Here is a 17,911-nt window from a genome sequence, read left to right as displayed (position 1 = left end):
TGAATATATTTGTTTAAAAAATTCCAACTTCAATAAATATAAATTAAATTAGACTGGCTAAAGTGAAATAAAACTATAAAGTCCGGATAAAGTGAAATATTAATTCTCACACACTCACTCGCTAATGAATCCAAAACGCGCACGGTCACCCCCACAAGAAGCGCAGCGTGATTCTAACGCGTGGAATGATCAAAATTTCAATTCAACACTATCTACAGCTCAGCATCACATAATCCCTCTTTCCCCTCTCTCTATATATACCCCCTTTGCGGTCCCTCTTCTTTTCATATTCATTTCACCCTCAGTGTTCCGTTACCTTCGATTTTCCTTTCTCTCTTGCAAATTTCATATCTCTCTTTCTTTCTCAGCCAAGCATTTCTCCCTTTTTCGTTTCCAATTTCCCCTTCTCTTAACTCACCTATTTCGCCTCCTTCGTGTCCCTTTCTCTTCAAATTAAGGCTCGGTAGGGTTAGGTTAGGATAGGTTTTCGGTGAGGCGAGAGAAAGAGAGAGAGTATGAGGTTGAGGGAGGAGGTAGCGTGTAAAAACGACGACGTTTGTGAGAAAGAGGAAGTGGTGATAGAGAATGACGTAACCGTGGCCCAAAATCATTGGTGTCCCGTGGTGAATGCGGGGTTTTCTTCGCCCAAGAGAGTGGTTGTGGTTGGTTACGCTCTTACTACTAAAAAGATTAAGAGCTTTTTGCAGCCTAAGCTTGAAGGTTTAGCTAGGTAAATTATTAACCGAAACATTCCTTTCATTAATCGCAAACCAAAAACCGCTAATTAAATTCATCATATCTTGTTCCGATTTTTAATTTCTTTTTCAAAGAAAATAAATAAATAATTCACTGAAAATCGTTTTAATTTGGACGAGAGAATTTTTCATGTGTGGTTGTTTTCAATTTTCAATTAATGAGGTTCGTCCAAAACGCGTCGTTTTCATTAGGCTGGCGAGAAAGCGAAAGAAAATATATGTGATCCTCAGAGAATCTTTGTTGAGAATGGAAAGATATTTTTACCATTTTTTTTTGTTTTTTACGGGAATTATAGGAGTCCGTGCTTTCTGAAAAACATAAAAGTTTTGTCGATGTAAACGATGATTTGTTTAAGAGCCTCACAAATTCTGAATAGATGGATTGTTCGTACTTGTGACCTGCTTTGTTTTCTAGTTTCGTCCCTGATTTTATGGTTCAATGATGTTGTGTTGTTGTTTTTACTTGTAACTGTGACCGTGTTCCAGTACTCGGTTTGTTACTGATTTCAATGTGTACGAATTTGCGTGCAGGAACAAGGGAATACTATTCGTGGCTATTGACCATAATAGGCCTCTTTCAGATCAAGGTCCTTTTGATATTGTCTTGCATAAGGTTATAATTTCCTATGCCCTGAATTTCCTCGTTCTCTCTCTCTCTCATTACTTCTGTACTGTTTGTTACCCACTGGTTAACTCATAAAACATTCAATATATTGTGTTAACTGTTTGTAGTTCCATGTCACATGCTCTAATGATACTTGTTCTGTTTAACTGTTACTGATTATTCCATTTTGTTTCTTGGAAAATGCAGTTATCAGGCAAAGAGTGGCGCCAGGTTCTTGAGGTTGGTCCACCCACCCACCCACCCCTTTTTCGGCATGTGTTTTTAGTGTGTTGATCAATCCAATCACAATAATTATATGCTTGTGCTGTGTCTATGCTTTTGATGCTAACTGGGATGAAAAAAGAAAACATTGGAAAGGCTGGTCAGCGACTAGCTTTTTTAACTTGCTGTCTGGCATAATTTGTAGAGTGATTGTTCCTATCTCTCATTAACCAGTAGTTGAGGTCGAGGCCTCAAGGTTCCTGCAAGTGAGGATGGTACTACTTTCATGGCCATCTAGCTGATTTTGTCAGGTTTATAAGGCAAATCTTTTCAAAAGATTTTTCCTTTTGATTTCGTTTAAGTAGGTTCATTTCTCCTGGCTGCAAGGATACTAGGATAGAATTCTGGCTGGTTAAGAGAGAAAGTATGACTTTTCACTTATCAGTTCTTTTCTTAACTCCTTATATTCCAATCCTTTATGCTGTAGTGTTTGCTGTACTTGTTAACGGGATATAGGAATTATAGTGGCCTGACTTTGCAAGTTACTACTCTAACTTTTCTGATCAGTGAACATGAATTGTGGTGACTAGATCTCATGCATTTCATTGACAATAATGCTGCCTAGGGCATGATAATACTCCTTAATTGTATTGTAAACACAGATATTCTGACAATATCTGCCTTACCCTAAAAAATATTGTGTCTACAAGTCCACAACTATATGAGTTTATAGCAAGTCCTGAATCTGACTGAAAGAAACTACAATCTTCCATGATAATTACCTGAGCTGTAATAATAGTTTCTTTACATGCTATGCTCTCATTACTAATTAAATGATTATGTATTTTGATCTTTGTCTTTTATGTTGGAATTTTGAGATTATACATGCAATATAGAAAACTCTTCTATTAGCTGACAGATGCAAGAGTTTTGCATTATCATTTTAGCTTTACTGATTTGTTGCAAATAGGTCTTTTATCATTTTTACTCAAAGCTGGATGATATGCTTTCTATTTTGGTACAAATATCATCAATGCTGAAAATTCATCCCATAGTTTGCAGAGTAGTTGTGGGACTTGTATGAATTGGTACTTTCCTATTTACAATATAGATGGGGACCCATTTCCCTGATATCTTTGTCAAATTAAAAGTTATAAATTCATCCTGTAAAGTCTTCTAAGTAATTTGTTGAAGTCACTATTTCACGATTATATATTAAAATTTCATGTTTCTACAAATGAGAGTGGAATCAAGATGCCCTCTATGTTCTATGACTTGGAGATTTATTGCAGTGTGTTATTCTTTAGGAGAAAAGGAATTTTGAATTTGCTCCTGTTTGGCTATTTATTCGCAGCTTATTCTTTGTAGTTATTTTATAAATATCCAGAGAACTGGTGACCTCATTTTCTTAGTTTTTAACTCCTGGATATATTTTAGGATTATAGGCTATCACATCCAGAAGTTACTGTTCTGGATCCTCCAGATGCCATACAACATTTACGCAACCGTCAGTACATGCTTCAGGCTGTTGCGGATATGAACCTTTCTGATTCCTATGGTAAGTTTTTCGCTCTCCACCTTCATTATAACTTATAAGTTACTACTCAATGATGCCGTATGTTCAACCATGTTGAGTTATTAATAGCTAATGACTTTTATCTTATTAATTATCCATGCAGGCATCGTTGGTGTTCCTCGGCAATTAGTTATTAAGAGAGACGCATTAGCCATCCCAGAGTTGGTCAACAAAGCTGGCTTGACTTTACCCCTTGGTATGTATATGTTGGTTTTTCAACTACTTTTAGATGCTGCAGTTATGCGATTTCTCAGAGCATGGACGCATGGACATTTATTGTTACGAGGGTTGTATTTTTGAGGCAAAGTCATTAGAACTTATGAAAAATAGGCATGGTAATCCCATCTTATTTTGTGTCTGATCAGATTACTTAATTTTTTAATGCTTAATTTGTACTTTCCTTCTTATGTTTGCGACTTCAAAATCATTTTAGTTGCAAAGCCACTAGTTGCCGATGGAAGTGCAAAGTCCCATGAATTATCCCTTGCTTATGAGCATTTTTCCCTTCAAAATCTTGAACCTCCTCTTGTTCTTCAGGAGTTTGTTAACCATGGTAAGCAATTGCTGTTTATTTTATTTTATTTTTTTATACTCTTCGATGTCTAGAAGCCCATCATGGTAAAGTGAATAACAAGTGCTACTTTATTTTTGGCGTAGGAGGTGTTCTTTTCAAGGTTTATATAGTTGGTGATGCTATAAAGGTCGTTAGGCGGTTTTCATTACCTGATGTAAGCAAGTGGGAACTCTCGAAAGATGCTGGGATATATCGTTTTCCAAGGGTTTCTTGTGCTGCAGCTTCTGCAGATGATGCTGATTTGGATCCTACTGTTGCTGGTAAGTTATCATGTATTCTTGACTAAAAGCTTTCTATAGACCTTTACCTTTTCCAAACTTAAACAGGTTTTCACATTGTCCCCCCTCAAGAAGGGGAAAAAAGCCTCCTTAGAAAGCTGGTCTTGGCCCAGCCATTCACAAACATATGAAAGACTAGTTCCTGGTTGGTTCTCCTGGGTTGATAATCTTACACTCTTATTAATTCAAAAACACTTTTAGTTTATTGTCATAATTCTCATACTATCGTTTTATGTTGATCTATTTTAAACAAATTGCTATTTCACAATCTGTTTGACTGTATAATTCAATTTTTGTCCTGGCTATAATATGGGTTAGGGTGGTGATCCAACCTTTTGACTATTGGAAATCTAAGCTCAACTGATTAGGTTGTTAGTACATTCACTTTTGGATGTATATAGAAAGGGTTTGCAGTATGGGTTCAGGCATTTAGAGCTAAATATATGCTTCTGCAGTTTGATCAGTCCTTTCCAACTTCACTCTATTTTGTCTCCTCATTTTCTTCATCATTTTTCTCCTTGCAGAGCTTCCTCCAAGACCTTTACTAGAGAAACTGGCTAAGGAACTTCGATGGCGATTGGTAACTTGCTCATTCTTTGGTTGAAGGTTTCATGTTATTGATACAAGGACTATAATTATGCTCATTTGTCATTTTTCTTATTTCTAGGGTCTTCGTCTATTCAACCTGGATATTATCCGTGAGTATGGAACAAGAAATCACTTTTACGTCATTGACATAAACTACTTCCCTGGTAAGAGGATATATTTTAGATCTTGTTTACTTTTTTCTTTGAGAGCTGATAGCAACACAATTTTTTGACACTCTTTTTGATAGTCTTTATTCCCACGAAATCCCATACCCCACTAATATAGAGTATGTCCAGGCTATTTGGTATTGCTATTGCCCAAATGAGATTTCATATAGTTATAAAAGATGTGTTGAGTTGAGAAGAGTATATGTCAAAAAGAGATCCTTTATGAACATTTCCTTTGATATTCTGCTTAAGAGTTCATATATAATTATCTCACCTTCCTATCTGGCATTTACATGTCTTTCTTTTACTTGTACACAAAATGTATAGTCTTCAATTTCGTGAGAGTATTAACAGTTGCCTTTTGAAATTGATATTAAGAGCATTAACTATTAAGAGTTCATTTACTTTCGTATGACTTTCGTTTAAAACTCCTGTGTTGGTTTTAATTGCAGGATATGGCAAAATGCCAGAATATGAACATATATTTACAGACTTCCTGTTGAGCTTGGGGCAGGGGAAGTACAAGAAAAAATAGGCTAAAATAACTGTTTCCAGCCCTTTTATTTATGTCCCCCACATGACGTAAGCCCCCTTGCCTCTCAGTTTGAAGCTCAAAACTATGGCTGTAGGAAAGTATCTTAGAAAGCATTAGTGATAATAACTTTTTCAGTTATGCTGTGTGATGGAAGTGCCATGGAAAACTATCAAGACTTGTGTTTCAGGAACTTCGACCTGTACAGAACAACTGCTAGTATTTTATTGTGCGGGAACTTTCGGCTGTCCTTCCAAGGTAACAAATGCTGTTGCAAATCCTCTGAAGTTCTATAAGCTGGTAGCTTGATGAACGAAGGGGTCAAGTCTGCAATTTGAAGGATTTGTCTTCGCACCGCAGTGGATGTTAATATGACCGTGTTGGATAAGTTGACGGATTTCAAATGTACTGACCCGTTCTTTGCTGTATATAAGGCATAAATTCTTGACACTAGGAATCTAAAGCAAATTTTCGTCAAAGTACATCTTTTTTGTCTTGAAATTTATTTCGTGTTTCTATAATTTTGTTATAATGTTCTCTCATCAGGGAATATGTCGAACAACTAAGGAACCCCTTGCTCTTGCGTATTAATTATAAGGAGCCAATTAAGCGCTCGCTCATGTCTATAGAAATTTTCCTTTCCGCTGTAAGTATATGGTAGAAATTATAGAAGCTCAAGGGAAATGTCCAAAGTGAGATAATAAAAAGTTGTTTTAGTCTTAATTTTATAAAGAAGTATAAATATATGGGGAAAAAACGAAGGTAATTGTATAAACATTATGTGTGGTATTAATTTTTTAATGTTTAACTAATGGAATAATCAGAATATGTTTTGAACGGTATGAAAATGATATTATATAATGCATAAAAGTGTAATTCTCTCCATTACATTTTTTCGAATGATATTTTATCCTGTTTTACTCTTGTCAGGTGCGGTTTTGTAGCAATGATACCCAAAATTTTAACTGAAAAAAGCAATGGTACCCAAAAATATTGTCATACTAGATAAATTTCTTATAAGTTTTGTCTTTTCAATAAAATACTTTTATTTAAATTCATCACTATTTTTTTAGTTTCTAACTTTTTACGATTTTCCTTTGTGTTTATAATTTCATCAATTTGAAAAAGACAGCTATATTTGTCGGTGACACTTTTTTTTTTAGTTGGTTAAGATGTAATTCTAAACACTATTTATGAAAAGTCATTTACATCAAATAGCATTGCTGATTTGATATGCGTACATGTTATCTTTGTTTGAACTAAGATAATATATGACTAGTGATAGGCAATACGCTGGCAATGCTAACATTTTTGGTAAAAACATAAAAGGTCTCCCTAAGCTTATTGTGTTTGGATGAGGAAATTGAGAATTTCAAAGAATTTAAAATTCTAAGAATTTTTTATTATGCATCAATTGAATTCCCTTAATTTCTAAATTTTTTTTATACAGAAAATAATTAAATTTCCTCATCCTTAAAATTATTTGTTTGGATAGAATAATTAATAGAGAAATTCAAGCAAAAATGACAAGCTAAGTATGCATATCTCACTGTCATCAACCTTGCAAATCCTTTTGGCTCATGGAGGCAACGGTGATAACTCAAGTCACATGCTACGTGCTACGTGACTCACTCTGTCACATGCCATTGGATCAAACAAAGTTCTCATCCCCAATGTCATTAAGGAGCGGTGTTTATTTTATGGCGACGGAGGCAGAGTACACGACTTGCGCCGATGGCTGAGGAAGAAGGGCCTCCGTCCATGGTAAATGATGAAGTAAAAATTCCAAATGGATTTGAGGAAGAGTCTGTAATAAATTAATTGATTTAGATACTAGATACAGAGGCACGGAATTTATAATTCTTAATTTAAATTTCTTTTTTTCAGTTTTAAAAGAAATTCTCTGTAAAATCCCGTCATTTGTAAAATTTTGAATATTCAGAATCCAAACAAACCATTGTATGCTAATGTATTTTAATTATCCTCTTGAAATACAATACTTCCATAAATTACACCATCCAAACTCACCCTAAATGTTGTAATTTAGCCATCAACAAAGTTGTAGACACGAAGTTTAAAAAAAAAGTTGTATATACGGGATTATAGAGGATACTTTACCGTATATACGGTAATACTCTACCGTCTACACCAATACAAATAAAAACCTGCATTTGGATATATAAGATAATTTTAAAAGGGAATCTAAATTTTGATAGAATTTAAGCACATTTAAAATTTTAGGAATTTAAATAAAAAATTAGAATATTTGAAATCTATGAATTTAGGATTCCATCAAAATAGGTGGACTTTTCATAATTCACATTAAAACTGTATTTAAGTCCTACATATTTATTATTAACACTTGAAAAATAAACACTCCGTGCGTTGTGTCTTAATTGTTTTTTTTAGTTAGATGTAGTTATAATAAAGAGAAATTGAACCGTCTTTCTAGGTTTTTTTATGATATGGGAAAATGAAACGTCTTTCTAGGGTTTTTTTTTATGATAAGGGAAAATGAACCGTCACGTCTTTCTAGTTTTCTCTTTATGAATGTTAATTTTCGTTTGTTCTCTTTCAGTGAATGTTACTACCTACTAGTATATAAGACAAATAAAGTGTAATACAGTTAGTACTTAAACTGTATCACGAACTAATTCTTTTAGGCAGTTACTAAGACAATCACAAACATTGCTTCTTCTTCTCCCTCTCTCGCAAACCTTGCTTCATCTTCACTTCGTCCATCTCATCGTGCTCAAGTTCCCATCGTGACGAAGGCGTCTCAACCATAGGGATGTGCAAAAAAATCTACTCAGATTGAATCGGACAATAATCGAGCCTAAATTGAATTGGTTTTTTTTCTGTACAAGAAAAAATAAATACACTATTTTATGAAACCATTTTAGTTAATTAAATTATTTCTACATCATTTAAATCTTTTTTATTTAAAAAAATAATTCAAAAACTAGTTTGAAATTGGTTCAATTCTTATAACTAGTTTAAAACTAATTCAATTAAGAATCAATTTTTTGAAATCAGTTAGATTTTTTAACTAATTTCTAAATCAGCTTGCAAAAACTATTTTTTATACACCCCTACTTAATCATACTGTGAATGTTTTTTATGTTGAAAAAAATATTCTCTTGTAAAGAATATATGTATAATTTAGACTGACAAAAGATAATTGGTTTTTCTAAATATGGGGTATACTTTAGACTTTAGAGGATATGATTTATAAGCGTACTTTCCTTTCTAAACTGGACTAACAAATTTTAGAAATCAAATGAAAAAAGAGAGCTGTGCTGAGTTGCGTTTTTTAAAATTCCATTAATATCAAATTTTATCCCCCTTCATGCATTGATTCCGAGATAGGGTCAAAACAAATCCCAACCCCCTTCATTGCCATCCCTAACACTATATTAAAGATTCTAGTTTTACATTATGTCTATATTGTATTTTATGCTTTTCTTTTAAAAAAAAAAAAACTTATCGTTTTTCAAATGTGTATGCTAGTATATTTGTGTTAGGTCTGGTATCTATACCAAATTTAATGTGTTTTTCGTTTAATTTACTTAAAAGAATGGTCATTTGTTTAATACTACCATCAATCTTATATATAATCAACAAATTGTTTTTTTATGTCCTAATTATAAGATATAAGACTAATTTTCAAACTTATCAAGGATTAAATTTCTTTTATATTCTTAATTCATTATTAATTCTATTTATTAGACATTCATTCGTTGAACTATGAATATTAACATTAAATGAGATTATCATTTATAATATTTAAACTTAAGATACTTTTGGAATAAAATTTAAATTTATGATAATATTAAATGTAATCACCATTTTTCTTGATTTTGATGATTTATTTCATGTTCTTTATATATATAGGACTACAGGACTAGAGGTAGTAAGTTTTAAATGATGTTATTAGATATTACATATGATAAGGGTTTAAGATAATAGATGCATGAAAATTTAAGGTTCATTTTTCACTGTTGTCATTGTATATCTAAAAGAAATTGTCTCTTAATTAAAAAAATGGCTCAATTGCAAAAAGTGTCTTTCTATTTTTTTTCATTTCCCTAAATCGATCATCATATTTTTTAATTCACTATCGAAGTTTTCCTATTTTTTAAAATTCACTATTTGAGTCTAGAGAAAAAATTAAACATTGATTGTTAGCTTAAAAGGTTGCATGTCATATGTTCACATATAATTGATCATTTAAGAGATAAAGATATTTATGTGTTTAAAAAATATTATTATTGATAATTAAAGTGATTAATTATTTATGTTATTTCTAGTTTACCCTCATCAGTATTTAGATAACTAACAATTATCTCACAAACAATTACCCCAACCCCAATATGTAAATTTCATCCACCCAAAATCCCTAATTTTCAAAATTAACAACATGAATTCAAACTGAGCAACAAGAACATGAGACACATAAAATAAGTTAATAATGATCAACCGTTCAATTTTTTTTCTGAATATTAAGATAGTGAATTTTGAATAATAGGGAGACTTCGATAGTGTTCCATTTTTCCTGAGTAAGTGAATTTTGAATAATAGAAAGACTTTGGTGGTGAATTAAAAATTAAAAAGACCGATTTAGTGAAATAAAAAAAAAAAGATAAACTCTTTTTGGAATTAAGCGTAAAAAAATCTCAGACGATAGTTTGAAGGTTTCGGCAGTTGCTTGCGTAAGTTCGTAGGCTTTTCAATGAAATATGTTCACAATTTATTTACCAAAGGCCCAATGGTAATAAATCACGTCAGGTTAACTCGCGTTCCACTGCACGACCTGTGATATTATGTAAAACTAGAATCTATAATATAAAAATGATGTTCTAAAATATTGTATCAGGTAATGAAGATGATTATTTATTTGAATCATCCTAATATTTTCATTTGCAATTATGCTATCGTTATATTTTGAGTAACATACATGGAAGTAGGGTTGAAAAAAAAAACTCCCTTGTAAAAAAATAAAAATTAAATTTCGTAATTTTTTTATGACTTTAATAAAATAAATCATAACACAACTTTTAAGTTTTATTCTCATTTGGTAATTAAAAAAATTATCCATTTTCTATCATTTCACCTAAACATCTCATTAGTAGTTATCTGTTTTTTTAAGTTAAATTACTCATTTGCTAGTTTTATGATTTTGAAAGTGATTTTTTTAGACTCTATAATTTACATGAAAAATTAATTTAAAAGTATTTTTTTTAATTTTTATAATAAAATACAAATTATAAAAATTAAAAAAACATTTTCAAAATTATAAAAAAAAATTAAAATATAAATTATAAGATTAAAACAATCACTGACCATGAAAATTGAGAAAATTGAGAAATTATAGAGAGCGAATGATTAATTTAATTTTTTTATCTTTATTTCTATTACCTATATCTATCGCTTATCATTCTTACACTTCCCATTCTCTTTATCTCTTGTATTTATCAACGCACGAAATATATAAGCAGAGAAAGAAAAAAAAAAAGGAGAAATGTGTGAAAAATGTTATAAGAAAACTAGTGTAGGAAGAACATTTCTCTACCAAAATTCAGAAAAATAAAGGTAAAGTTAGTTGCAAAAGGTTGATAAAATGTGTAAGTACATGCTAGAAGAGTCCTTGGTTCCAATTTAAAAATTGATATACTTGAGTCAATTAGTAGTATGCTAAATAATTACTTGATTGGCTAACGCATGCGAACCGTACGAAAGAGAGAGAATTCAGAAACATTTATTGATCCAAAACAAATGATGAAGGTTTGATTTGAGATGAAAACATGAAAGAAAAGCTGCTGGAATTAAAGATAAGACTACATGAAAACGAGAGAGAGTACCGAGAGAGTGACTAGGCAGAGGGAGTTGGAGGCGGAGGCGTAACGGGAGCAGAAGAAGCGTCAGCGGGAATAACGAGGGTCCAATCAGGAGGAAGAGGAGGGAGTGGATCGTAGACGGTGGGCTTGCGGTTTCTATCCCATGCCTGCGTCTTCCGAGGCCGAGTCTTCATGTGATGCGCCGTCGCTTTCTTCTGCGGCCTAGACGAACACACTATCGTCAATCCACCATCGCTTCTCCTTCCAATTCCCATTGCTTGCGACGCCGCCATCACCACTCCACACCCGAACATGCTTGAAACCAACGACATCTCTTTCGCTCTATCTCAAACACTCATCCCTTACCGCTTTATCCCTCTCCTTATCTTTTCATATTTCCCCATTTACCCTTCTCTCCAAGGCCCAAATCATTTCCTTTCTTATTCACCTACTATCTTTTTTTTTGGGCCTCTCCTCTTTGGGCTTCGCCTTCTAATAAACTACGCTCGGCTGCAAACACAGTTTATCTATCGTCTGATGATAACATAAAATAAAACTAAAACAAATCAACAAAGAAGCATTTTTTCTTTTAGAACAATAAAACCCTTGCGTGATTCCATAAGCTGTATGATGGAAAATTAATTATGATGCCAACCATTTAATTGCTAGCGGAGACCTAATTGATCTAAATCAATTCTTCCATTTGCTGTGACGGAGAAAAAAAAATCTCAGCCAAACAAAACTAACATAAAATGAAAAATTACATTACATGCACAAGAAAAAGGTGTTTTCTTTTTTGAATTTCAAGTTGGTTAAGAGAGAAACAAAGTTGAAAAAAGAATCCTAACAAACCATTAAAAAAACTCATCCGTGATGTGATGTCTATTCGATAACTTTATGTGTTTACTGTTGACTAATACCATTGCAATATAAGTCTGCCTTTCTGGTCCATTTAGGAGATGGTTCTCGAATGGCCGCTTTGTGTTCTCGAAGGAGAGGATTGTAGGTATTTTTTTAACTTAGAATCCCTAAAATTTACTAGAAAACTAACTTAGTAGATAGTATCATGCCATCATTCATATGCTTTCGGTACTTTATATATTCGTGCCTAGATAGTTAAAGAAACATTAATTTACCTTGTCCGTTAATTCATTAGCTGTTATCAACAAACAATGTTTAAAAGGGGCGCAAACAATATCCACTCAATTACGGAACATGGCGACAAAAACACGAAGACGCCCCTTTGTTACCACTCAAATTCAAAATCCGACCTATGAGCTATTTCGTCCAGCAAAAATTAATATACATGTAGACCTTTCTTTTACTCTTCTCAATTGCCATGCTACTTTGCCTCTTCGATAGTAATTAGAAAACATTAGACTGTACAGATTAGTTAATATATTTTATATGACGCAAATAACGTTTCAATGTTTTAAGTTTATTGTCTTCGGCAACACGGACCAGTTTTACTTATCAAAAGATGTGTGTAATTTTAATAATTTAATGTTCTGTACTCAATCTACTACCATTATGTTGAACAAAATTAGCTTAAAGTTAATTGGACTGAAAATCTAGTTCAGAGTTGAAAACTAAAAAATTAATTTATTAAATTAAAAATATTGGATAAAATTAGCTTTTAAAAAGTATAAAATAACATGAAATTATGATTTATTTAAAAAGATAATAAAAAAATAAATAAATATATATAAGATAAAATTGAAAAAAATATAAAAGTTAAAAGTTAGCGTTTTAAAAAATTCTAATTGTTTAAAAAACGTTAAAAATTATTTAAAAAATATTTATCGAATAATCAAATAAATTTTTTAATTAATAAAAAACTAAAAACTAAATAAAATATGTCCAACATAATCTTAATGTAATATATGTGTTGATTAATACCATTGCAATATATGAAGTCCACGTCAAATCTCATACCGCAGTATTATGAAGTCCACTCTTCACCTTTAATCTAATTTTTCAATCTCATGACACCTGCGAATCGCTTTGGAGTGAGGCTCGTGCTTTTCACACAAATGACACTACTAATGTCTATATAGAGTATGTTTAAGACCTGATGAGTCTTCTTGCTCCAATGCTTTTTTGATATTCATACGTTGGCTTATCTAGGCCGCGTCCATGCATCCTTACATGATTATAATGAGCTCATTTAGCCTGCTTCTTCCATTTCTGCTAAGGCTAACAAAGAATTAGAGAACCACAACACTTTCTTTATGACTTCGGCCCTTTATGGTTTGCCTTCTGAGTATGATGCTACACGAGACCAAAACCTTAGGTCCCTTGTGCCCCTAACTATGACGTTTACCTCTTTCACACTTCTTCGCATTCCACTGAAACCTACTATTGAGGTCCCTACTTTTTCAACATGGGACACATTTGTCACTGCCTCACAAAGCAGTGACTCTAGATGCTCTCAATGCCATGTTCCATTACACTCTAAGGCCTCAAAACCCAACTAACACAAAACAATCTAACACCTACACCTAGTATATCATCCAATTAATATCTGAAATCATGTGCAACTCTCATCCTATCCTAAAAAAAATAAAAAATTAAACCTTACACAAGACATATTTAAAGAATTTCATGGAGTTGTTATCAATATGTGTGTGTTCCCACTTATGTAGATAATGCCTAAAGTGTGTATTTTTTTCTTCTTCTATGGTATACATTGTTTGAAAGGAAAACAATAATGTATATGTTGAGTCATATAGTCTAGAGTATTTTAAGTAATGTGTGAGTGATCTTATAATTTTGAAAATGTATAATAAAAAAATTAACAATGAAAAAAGTTTAGGAAAACATGTGATTATTAATTTTATATTATTTTAATTAAACTTATATATGATATATTTTTTCTTGCAAATATGTTATTTTTTTACTTTTTTGTTTTTCGTTATTATACTAATTTTTTCTCGTGTTTAGTCCATGGACATAATATTAATGACATGGTATTATCACTAATATTACATGGATGATGTGACACATGTTGATATTATCATGACATCAATAATTTAACATTTTTTAAAAAGATTTCATCGCTGAGGCTCAATGAAATGTTTAAATCTTAAATTAATAGTATTAACTGTAATTAATTATAAACTTATACTGTGTACCTTATTTTTAGAAAATTATAAAAGCTATTTTTTTTATCACTGAAAAGAAAAATAGAAAGAAGGAGGTTGCGATATTGGATTCTTTAATAACGTGCACTGCTGCAGCCATAACGTAGAGCAACTCCACGTGTGGTGTGGCAGGTGCGCCTCAAACTGCCTGACCCCTACCCTTGCCCCTACGTAGTAGGCAACAAGCCAACAACAACAGGATTAGTGATAACTAAGGGCAATTGAGGAATTTAATTTTTGGGATATCCGTGTTACTTATAAAGAATATTTATTGACTTTGTTAATATTAATATACGTAGGTTAATATTTTTAATGAAATTCTCTTTTTTTAAATCAGAGTTTTTGTCCAAAAACTTAAAATCCAATGGGCAGTGACTGGTAACAGTAACAGGAGGTATGTGCATGCTGACATCAGAAAAGAGTGGAGCCCAGCAAAGTGCAACGAAGAAGAGAGCAATAGATACCGCCAACTTGGGTTCCCCAGCCACTAGAGTCACGACACCCTGTACCCAGCTGTAACCCACCCTCTCCCCTGTTTTCTTCTCCCTTTATGTTACCTCCCTCTTCTTCAACCAACACACTCACACATACTCCTTTTTCCGTTATTACCCTAAAACATCCTCCATCTACAACACACACTCTTACTCTTACTAATCCAACCTCCTTTGCCCCTCATGCACTACCATTAACATTACCCTCTCTTTTTTTTCTCCCTCACGAACCTTCATTTCTTCTCCCGCCATGGATCCTTGCCCTTTCGTGAGGCTCACAGTCGGCAACCTCGCCCTCAAAATTCCCGTTGCTTCTAAACCCGCGCTCTCCGTTGTTCATCCTTCTTCTTCTCCTTGTTTCTGCAAAATCAAGCTCAAGAATTTTCCTCTTCAATCCGCCGTCGTTCCTTTCATTCCTCCGGAAAGCCACTTCCCCGACTCGCAGGTGCATCCTATTGCCGCCACGTTCCACCTCAGCAAGTCCGATATCGACAAGCTCGCCGGAAAATCCATCTTCGCCGGGAAGCTCTGCCTCAAAATCTCGATCTACACCGGCCGGAGAGGCACCACCTGCGGCGTCAGCTCCGGGAGACTCCTCGGCCGAGTTTCCGTGCCCTTGGATCTCACCGGAACGGTAGCCAAGACCACAGTGTTCCACAATGGTTGGATTAGGATAGGAAAAGATGCCAAAGGCTCCTCCGCGCAGTTTCATTTGAATGTAAAAGCCGAACCCGATCCTAGATTTGTCTTCCAGTTCGACGGCGAACCTGAATGCAGTCCTCAAGTTTTCCAGATCCAAGGCAACATTTCACAACCTGTTTTTACCTGCAAGTTCAGTTTCAGAAACAATGGCGACCGGAATCACCGTTCCAGGTTACCACTCTTCATCTTTCACACCATTGTTATTCTTATTGGTTTTTTGCTTTGCATTTCACACCATTTTTTAAACCTAGAATTAGATTCTATTTATAAATTACACCAGTTGCTACTATTTTAGGTACCTTACTCTCTTTAGACAAGGAAAATTGAAAAGTCAAAGTTGAATTGAATGTATTATATCATCTATCTTGATAGAAATTTGAATGTGATTGCTTCTGAATTAAACATAATTTGATTGGTTAATTAGTTTTAGGAGTGGTATAGTTTAGGAAATTAGGAGTCAATTTTAGGGATTTGGATTTCCAAGAGTATAACCGTTTAGGTTACGTGTGAGTGTGGTGTGGTGTGATGTGTTCCGCGTGTTAACGATGTGGTTATTCTGTTTCGTTCAGATCGTTACAATCGGAACCAGGAGGTTCTAGAAGCTGGTTGAGTTCGTTCGGAAGCGAGCGCGAGAGGCCGGGGAAGGAGCGCAAAGGATGGTCCATAACGGTTCACGATCTTTCCGGTTCACCGGTGGCCGCAGCTTCCATGGTCACGCCTTTCGTCGCTTCGCCCGGTTCGGACCGGGTGAGCTGCTCCAACCCCGGCTCGTGGCTCATTCTTCGTCCTAGCGACGGCACGTGGAAGCCCTGGGGGAGGCTCGAGGCGTGGCGCGAACGCGGCGGCTCCGACGGCCTCGGCTACCGTTTCGAACTCATTCCGGACACCAACGGCGGTATGAGCGCCGCCGGCATAGTGCTTGCGGAATCCACGCTGAGCAATAACAAAGGTGGAAAGTTCGTCATCGATTTGAGTTGTCGTAACGGTAACGTTAGCGGAAACGGTGGATCTAATGGCCGTGCGACGCCGGGGAGCGCGACGTCGCCGGCGTGCAGCCCGAGGAGTAGTGGAGATTATGGATACGGCCTCTGGCCTTATTGTATGTATAGAGGTTTTGTAATGTCGGCGAGCGTGGAGGGTGAGGGGAGGTGCAGCAAGCCTACAGTGGAGGTGAGCGTGCCGCACGTGAATTGCACGGAGGATGCGGCGGCGTTTGTGGCTTTAGCGGCTGCCGTTGATCTGAGCGTGGATGCGTGCAGGCTTTTCTCGCAACGGCTGAGGAAGGAACTGTGCCAGCAGCTGGATTTGATTGGCTGATTCCGCCGTTTTTCTTTGTCGTTTTTTCTAATATTTTTGTTTAATGGGGTTGTTCATTTTGAGTGAGAAGCATTTTACTACTAACAAACAATTTACAGGCTGTACAGGGGAAGGAGAGAGTATTGCAGTGCGCGCTGTCTATTCACGTGTGGCTTTTCATTGATTTTCTCTCTTCTTTTTTCATCAGTTGTGGGGAATCAAGAAAAAGCTTTTTTGTTTTGAATTTTTTTTTTAGCAGAACTCTGCTGCTGCACATTCGTGTTTATATTATTTTCTGTATCTTTCATTGTTTTGGGTTATTTAAGCTGTAAACGCTAGTCTCCCAACATATTGCATTTTTTTGTACAGTGCACATATTACTTTCTGTATTAAAAACTGACAACCAATTAGTATTAATGAAGTAGTACAAATTAAGTCGATTTTTAATTCTTTGCCAAGTTGTTTAGAATTGAAGTGTTTTAATTAAAGTCCTTAATGTTCTGTAATCAATTATATTTGAAAAGAGAAAACGCCAAAGTCTATAAAGTAAATAGGTAATTTATTAAAATGAAACTGATTGTTTAATCTAATCTGCAAAAGTAAGTTCATACAGTATTTGTATTTTTTTCCTTTTTAAATTGTACTGCGTTCTATGGTTTTTATGTATTTTAAAAATTAAGATGTTTATTTTCGGCAATGTCTTAGTTTATTGTTATTGCATATTAAAATATTAAATGTTTTAATTTTTAAAATGAAGCTAATTTGGTTAAAAAGTTAATTTTAATAATTTGTATGGTTTAATAAAAATTTTAGAAGTTTGCACCGTTTATAAGATAGTGAGTAATACGAGATGGGGACGTAGATATTTTATTTAAATTAAATATATATATATAAAAATAATTTGAGATAGTTGAGAGGAATTTTGTACTAGTTGTAGAAATAATATATGAAATGCATATTTTTAAGAAAAAAATATTAAAAATGTCGAAGTGACCAAATAAAAAGAGTGAAAGTCTCTTCAATTTTTTTATTCTAATTTATGATGTAAAAATATATTTTATCTAAATTTAAAGAATATAACTTTCATGTATTGCAATTGTGATTGTAAAAATTTTGATACTATTAATAAAATAGAACATCGTTACA

The 17,911-nt window shown here is 33.9% G+C and overlaps 3 protein-coding genes and 1 long non-coding RNA gene across 7 annotated transcripts; 2 read left to right on the top strand and 2 right to left on the bottom strand.

Annotated features, from left to right (window-relative positions):
* Positions 1-278: 278 nt before the first annotated feature.
* On the top strand, positions 279-5,946 carry LOC114415191 (inositol-tetrakisphosphate 1-kinase 3-like). Of its 4 annotated transcripts, XM_028379782.1 has the most exons (11): positions 280-730; positions 1,287-1,368; positions 1,567-1,599; positions 3,019-3,139; positions 3,261-3,353; positions 3,591-3,710; positions 3,815-3,991; positions 4,534-4,589; positions 4,677-4,761; positions 5,217-5,346; positions 5,435-5,946. In XM_028379782.1, exons 1-10 carry the CDS (start codon positions 516-518, stop codon positions 5,297-5,299), a joined length of 1,065 nt encoding a protein of 354 aa, XP_028235583.1. In that variant the 5' UTR covers positions 280-515; the 3' UTR covers positions 5,300-5,346; positions 5,435-5,946. The 4 variants fall into 4 exon arrangements, 3 of the variants coding, with proteins under 3 accessions (XP_028235583.1, XP_028235582.1, XP_028235584.1); XR_003667330.1 differs by lacking the exons at positions 5,217-5,346; positions 5,435-5,946 and adding an exon at positions 4,058-4,154 and having other exon boundaries at positions 279-730; positions 4,677-4,722; XM_028379781.1 differs by having other exon boundaries at positions 5,217-5,946.
* A 629-nt stretch (positions 5,947-6,575) lies between these two features.
* LOC114415192 lies at positions 6,576-7,462 on the bottom strand. Its single transcript, XR_003667332.1, has 2 exons — positions 7,415-7,462; positions 6,576-7,103 (listed from the first exon to the last, which is right to left on the bottom strand). It is a non-coding gene; the product is annotated as an uncharacterized LOC114415192 (long non-coding RNA).
* A 3,569-nt stretch (positions 7,463-11,031) lies between these two features.
* LOC114415190 (50S ribosomal protein 6, chloroplastic) lies at positions 11,032-11,530 on the bottom strand. Its single transcript, XM_028379780.1, has one exon. It carries the CDS (start codon positions 11,463-11,465, stop codon positions 11,169-11,171), a length of 297 nt encoding a protein of 98 aa, XP_028235581.1. The 5' UTR covers positions 11,466-11,530; the 3' UTR covers positions 11,032-11,168.
* A 3,239-nt stretch (positions 11,531-14,769) lies between these two features.
* LOC114415189 lies at positions 14,770-17,205 on the top strand. The gene is made up of 2 exons (XM_028379779.1): positions 14,770-15,640; positions 16,039-17,205. Exons 1-2 carry the CDS (start codon positions 15,018-15,020, stop codon positions 16,784-16,786), a joined length of 1,371 nt encoding a protein of 456 aa, XP_028235580.1. The 5' UTR covers positions 14,770-15,017; the 3' UTR covers positions 16,787-17,205.
* Positions 17,206-17,911: the final 706 nt, after the last annotated feature.

The sequence above is a fragment of the Glycine soja genome, chromosome 6 (assembly GCF_004193775.1).
Source record: "Glycine soja cultivar W05 chromosome 6, ASM419377v2, whole genome shotgun sequence".
In the NCBI taxonomy this organism is placed as follows: Eukaryota; Viridiplantae; Streptophyta; class Magnoliopsida; order Fabales; family Fabaceae; genus Glycine; species Glycine soja.
This window is presented reverse-complemented; position numbering and strand designations above follow the sequence as displayed.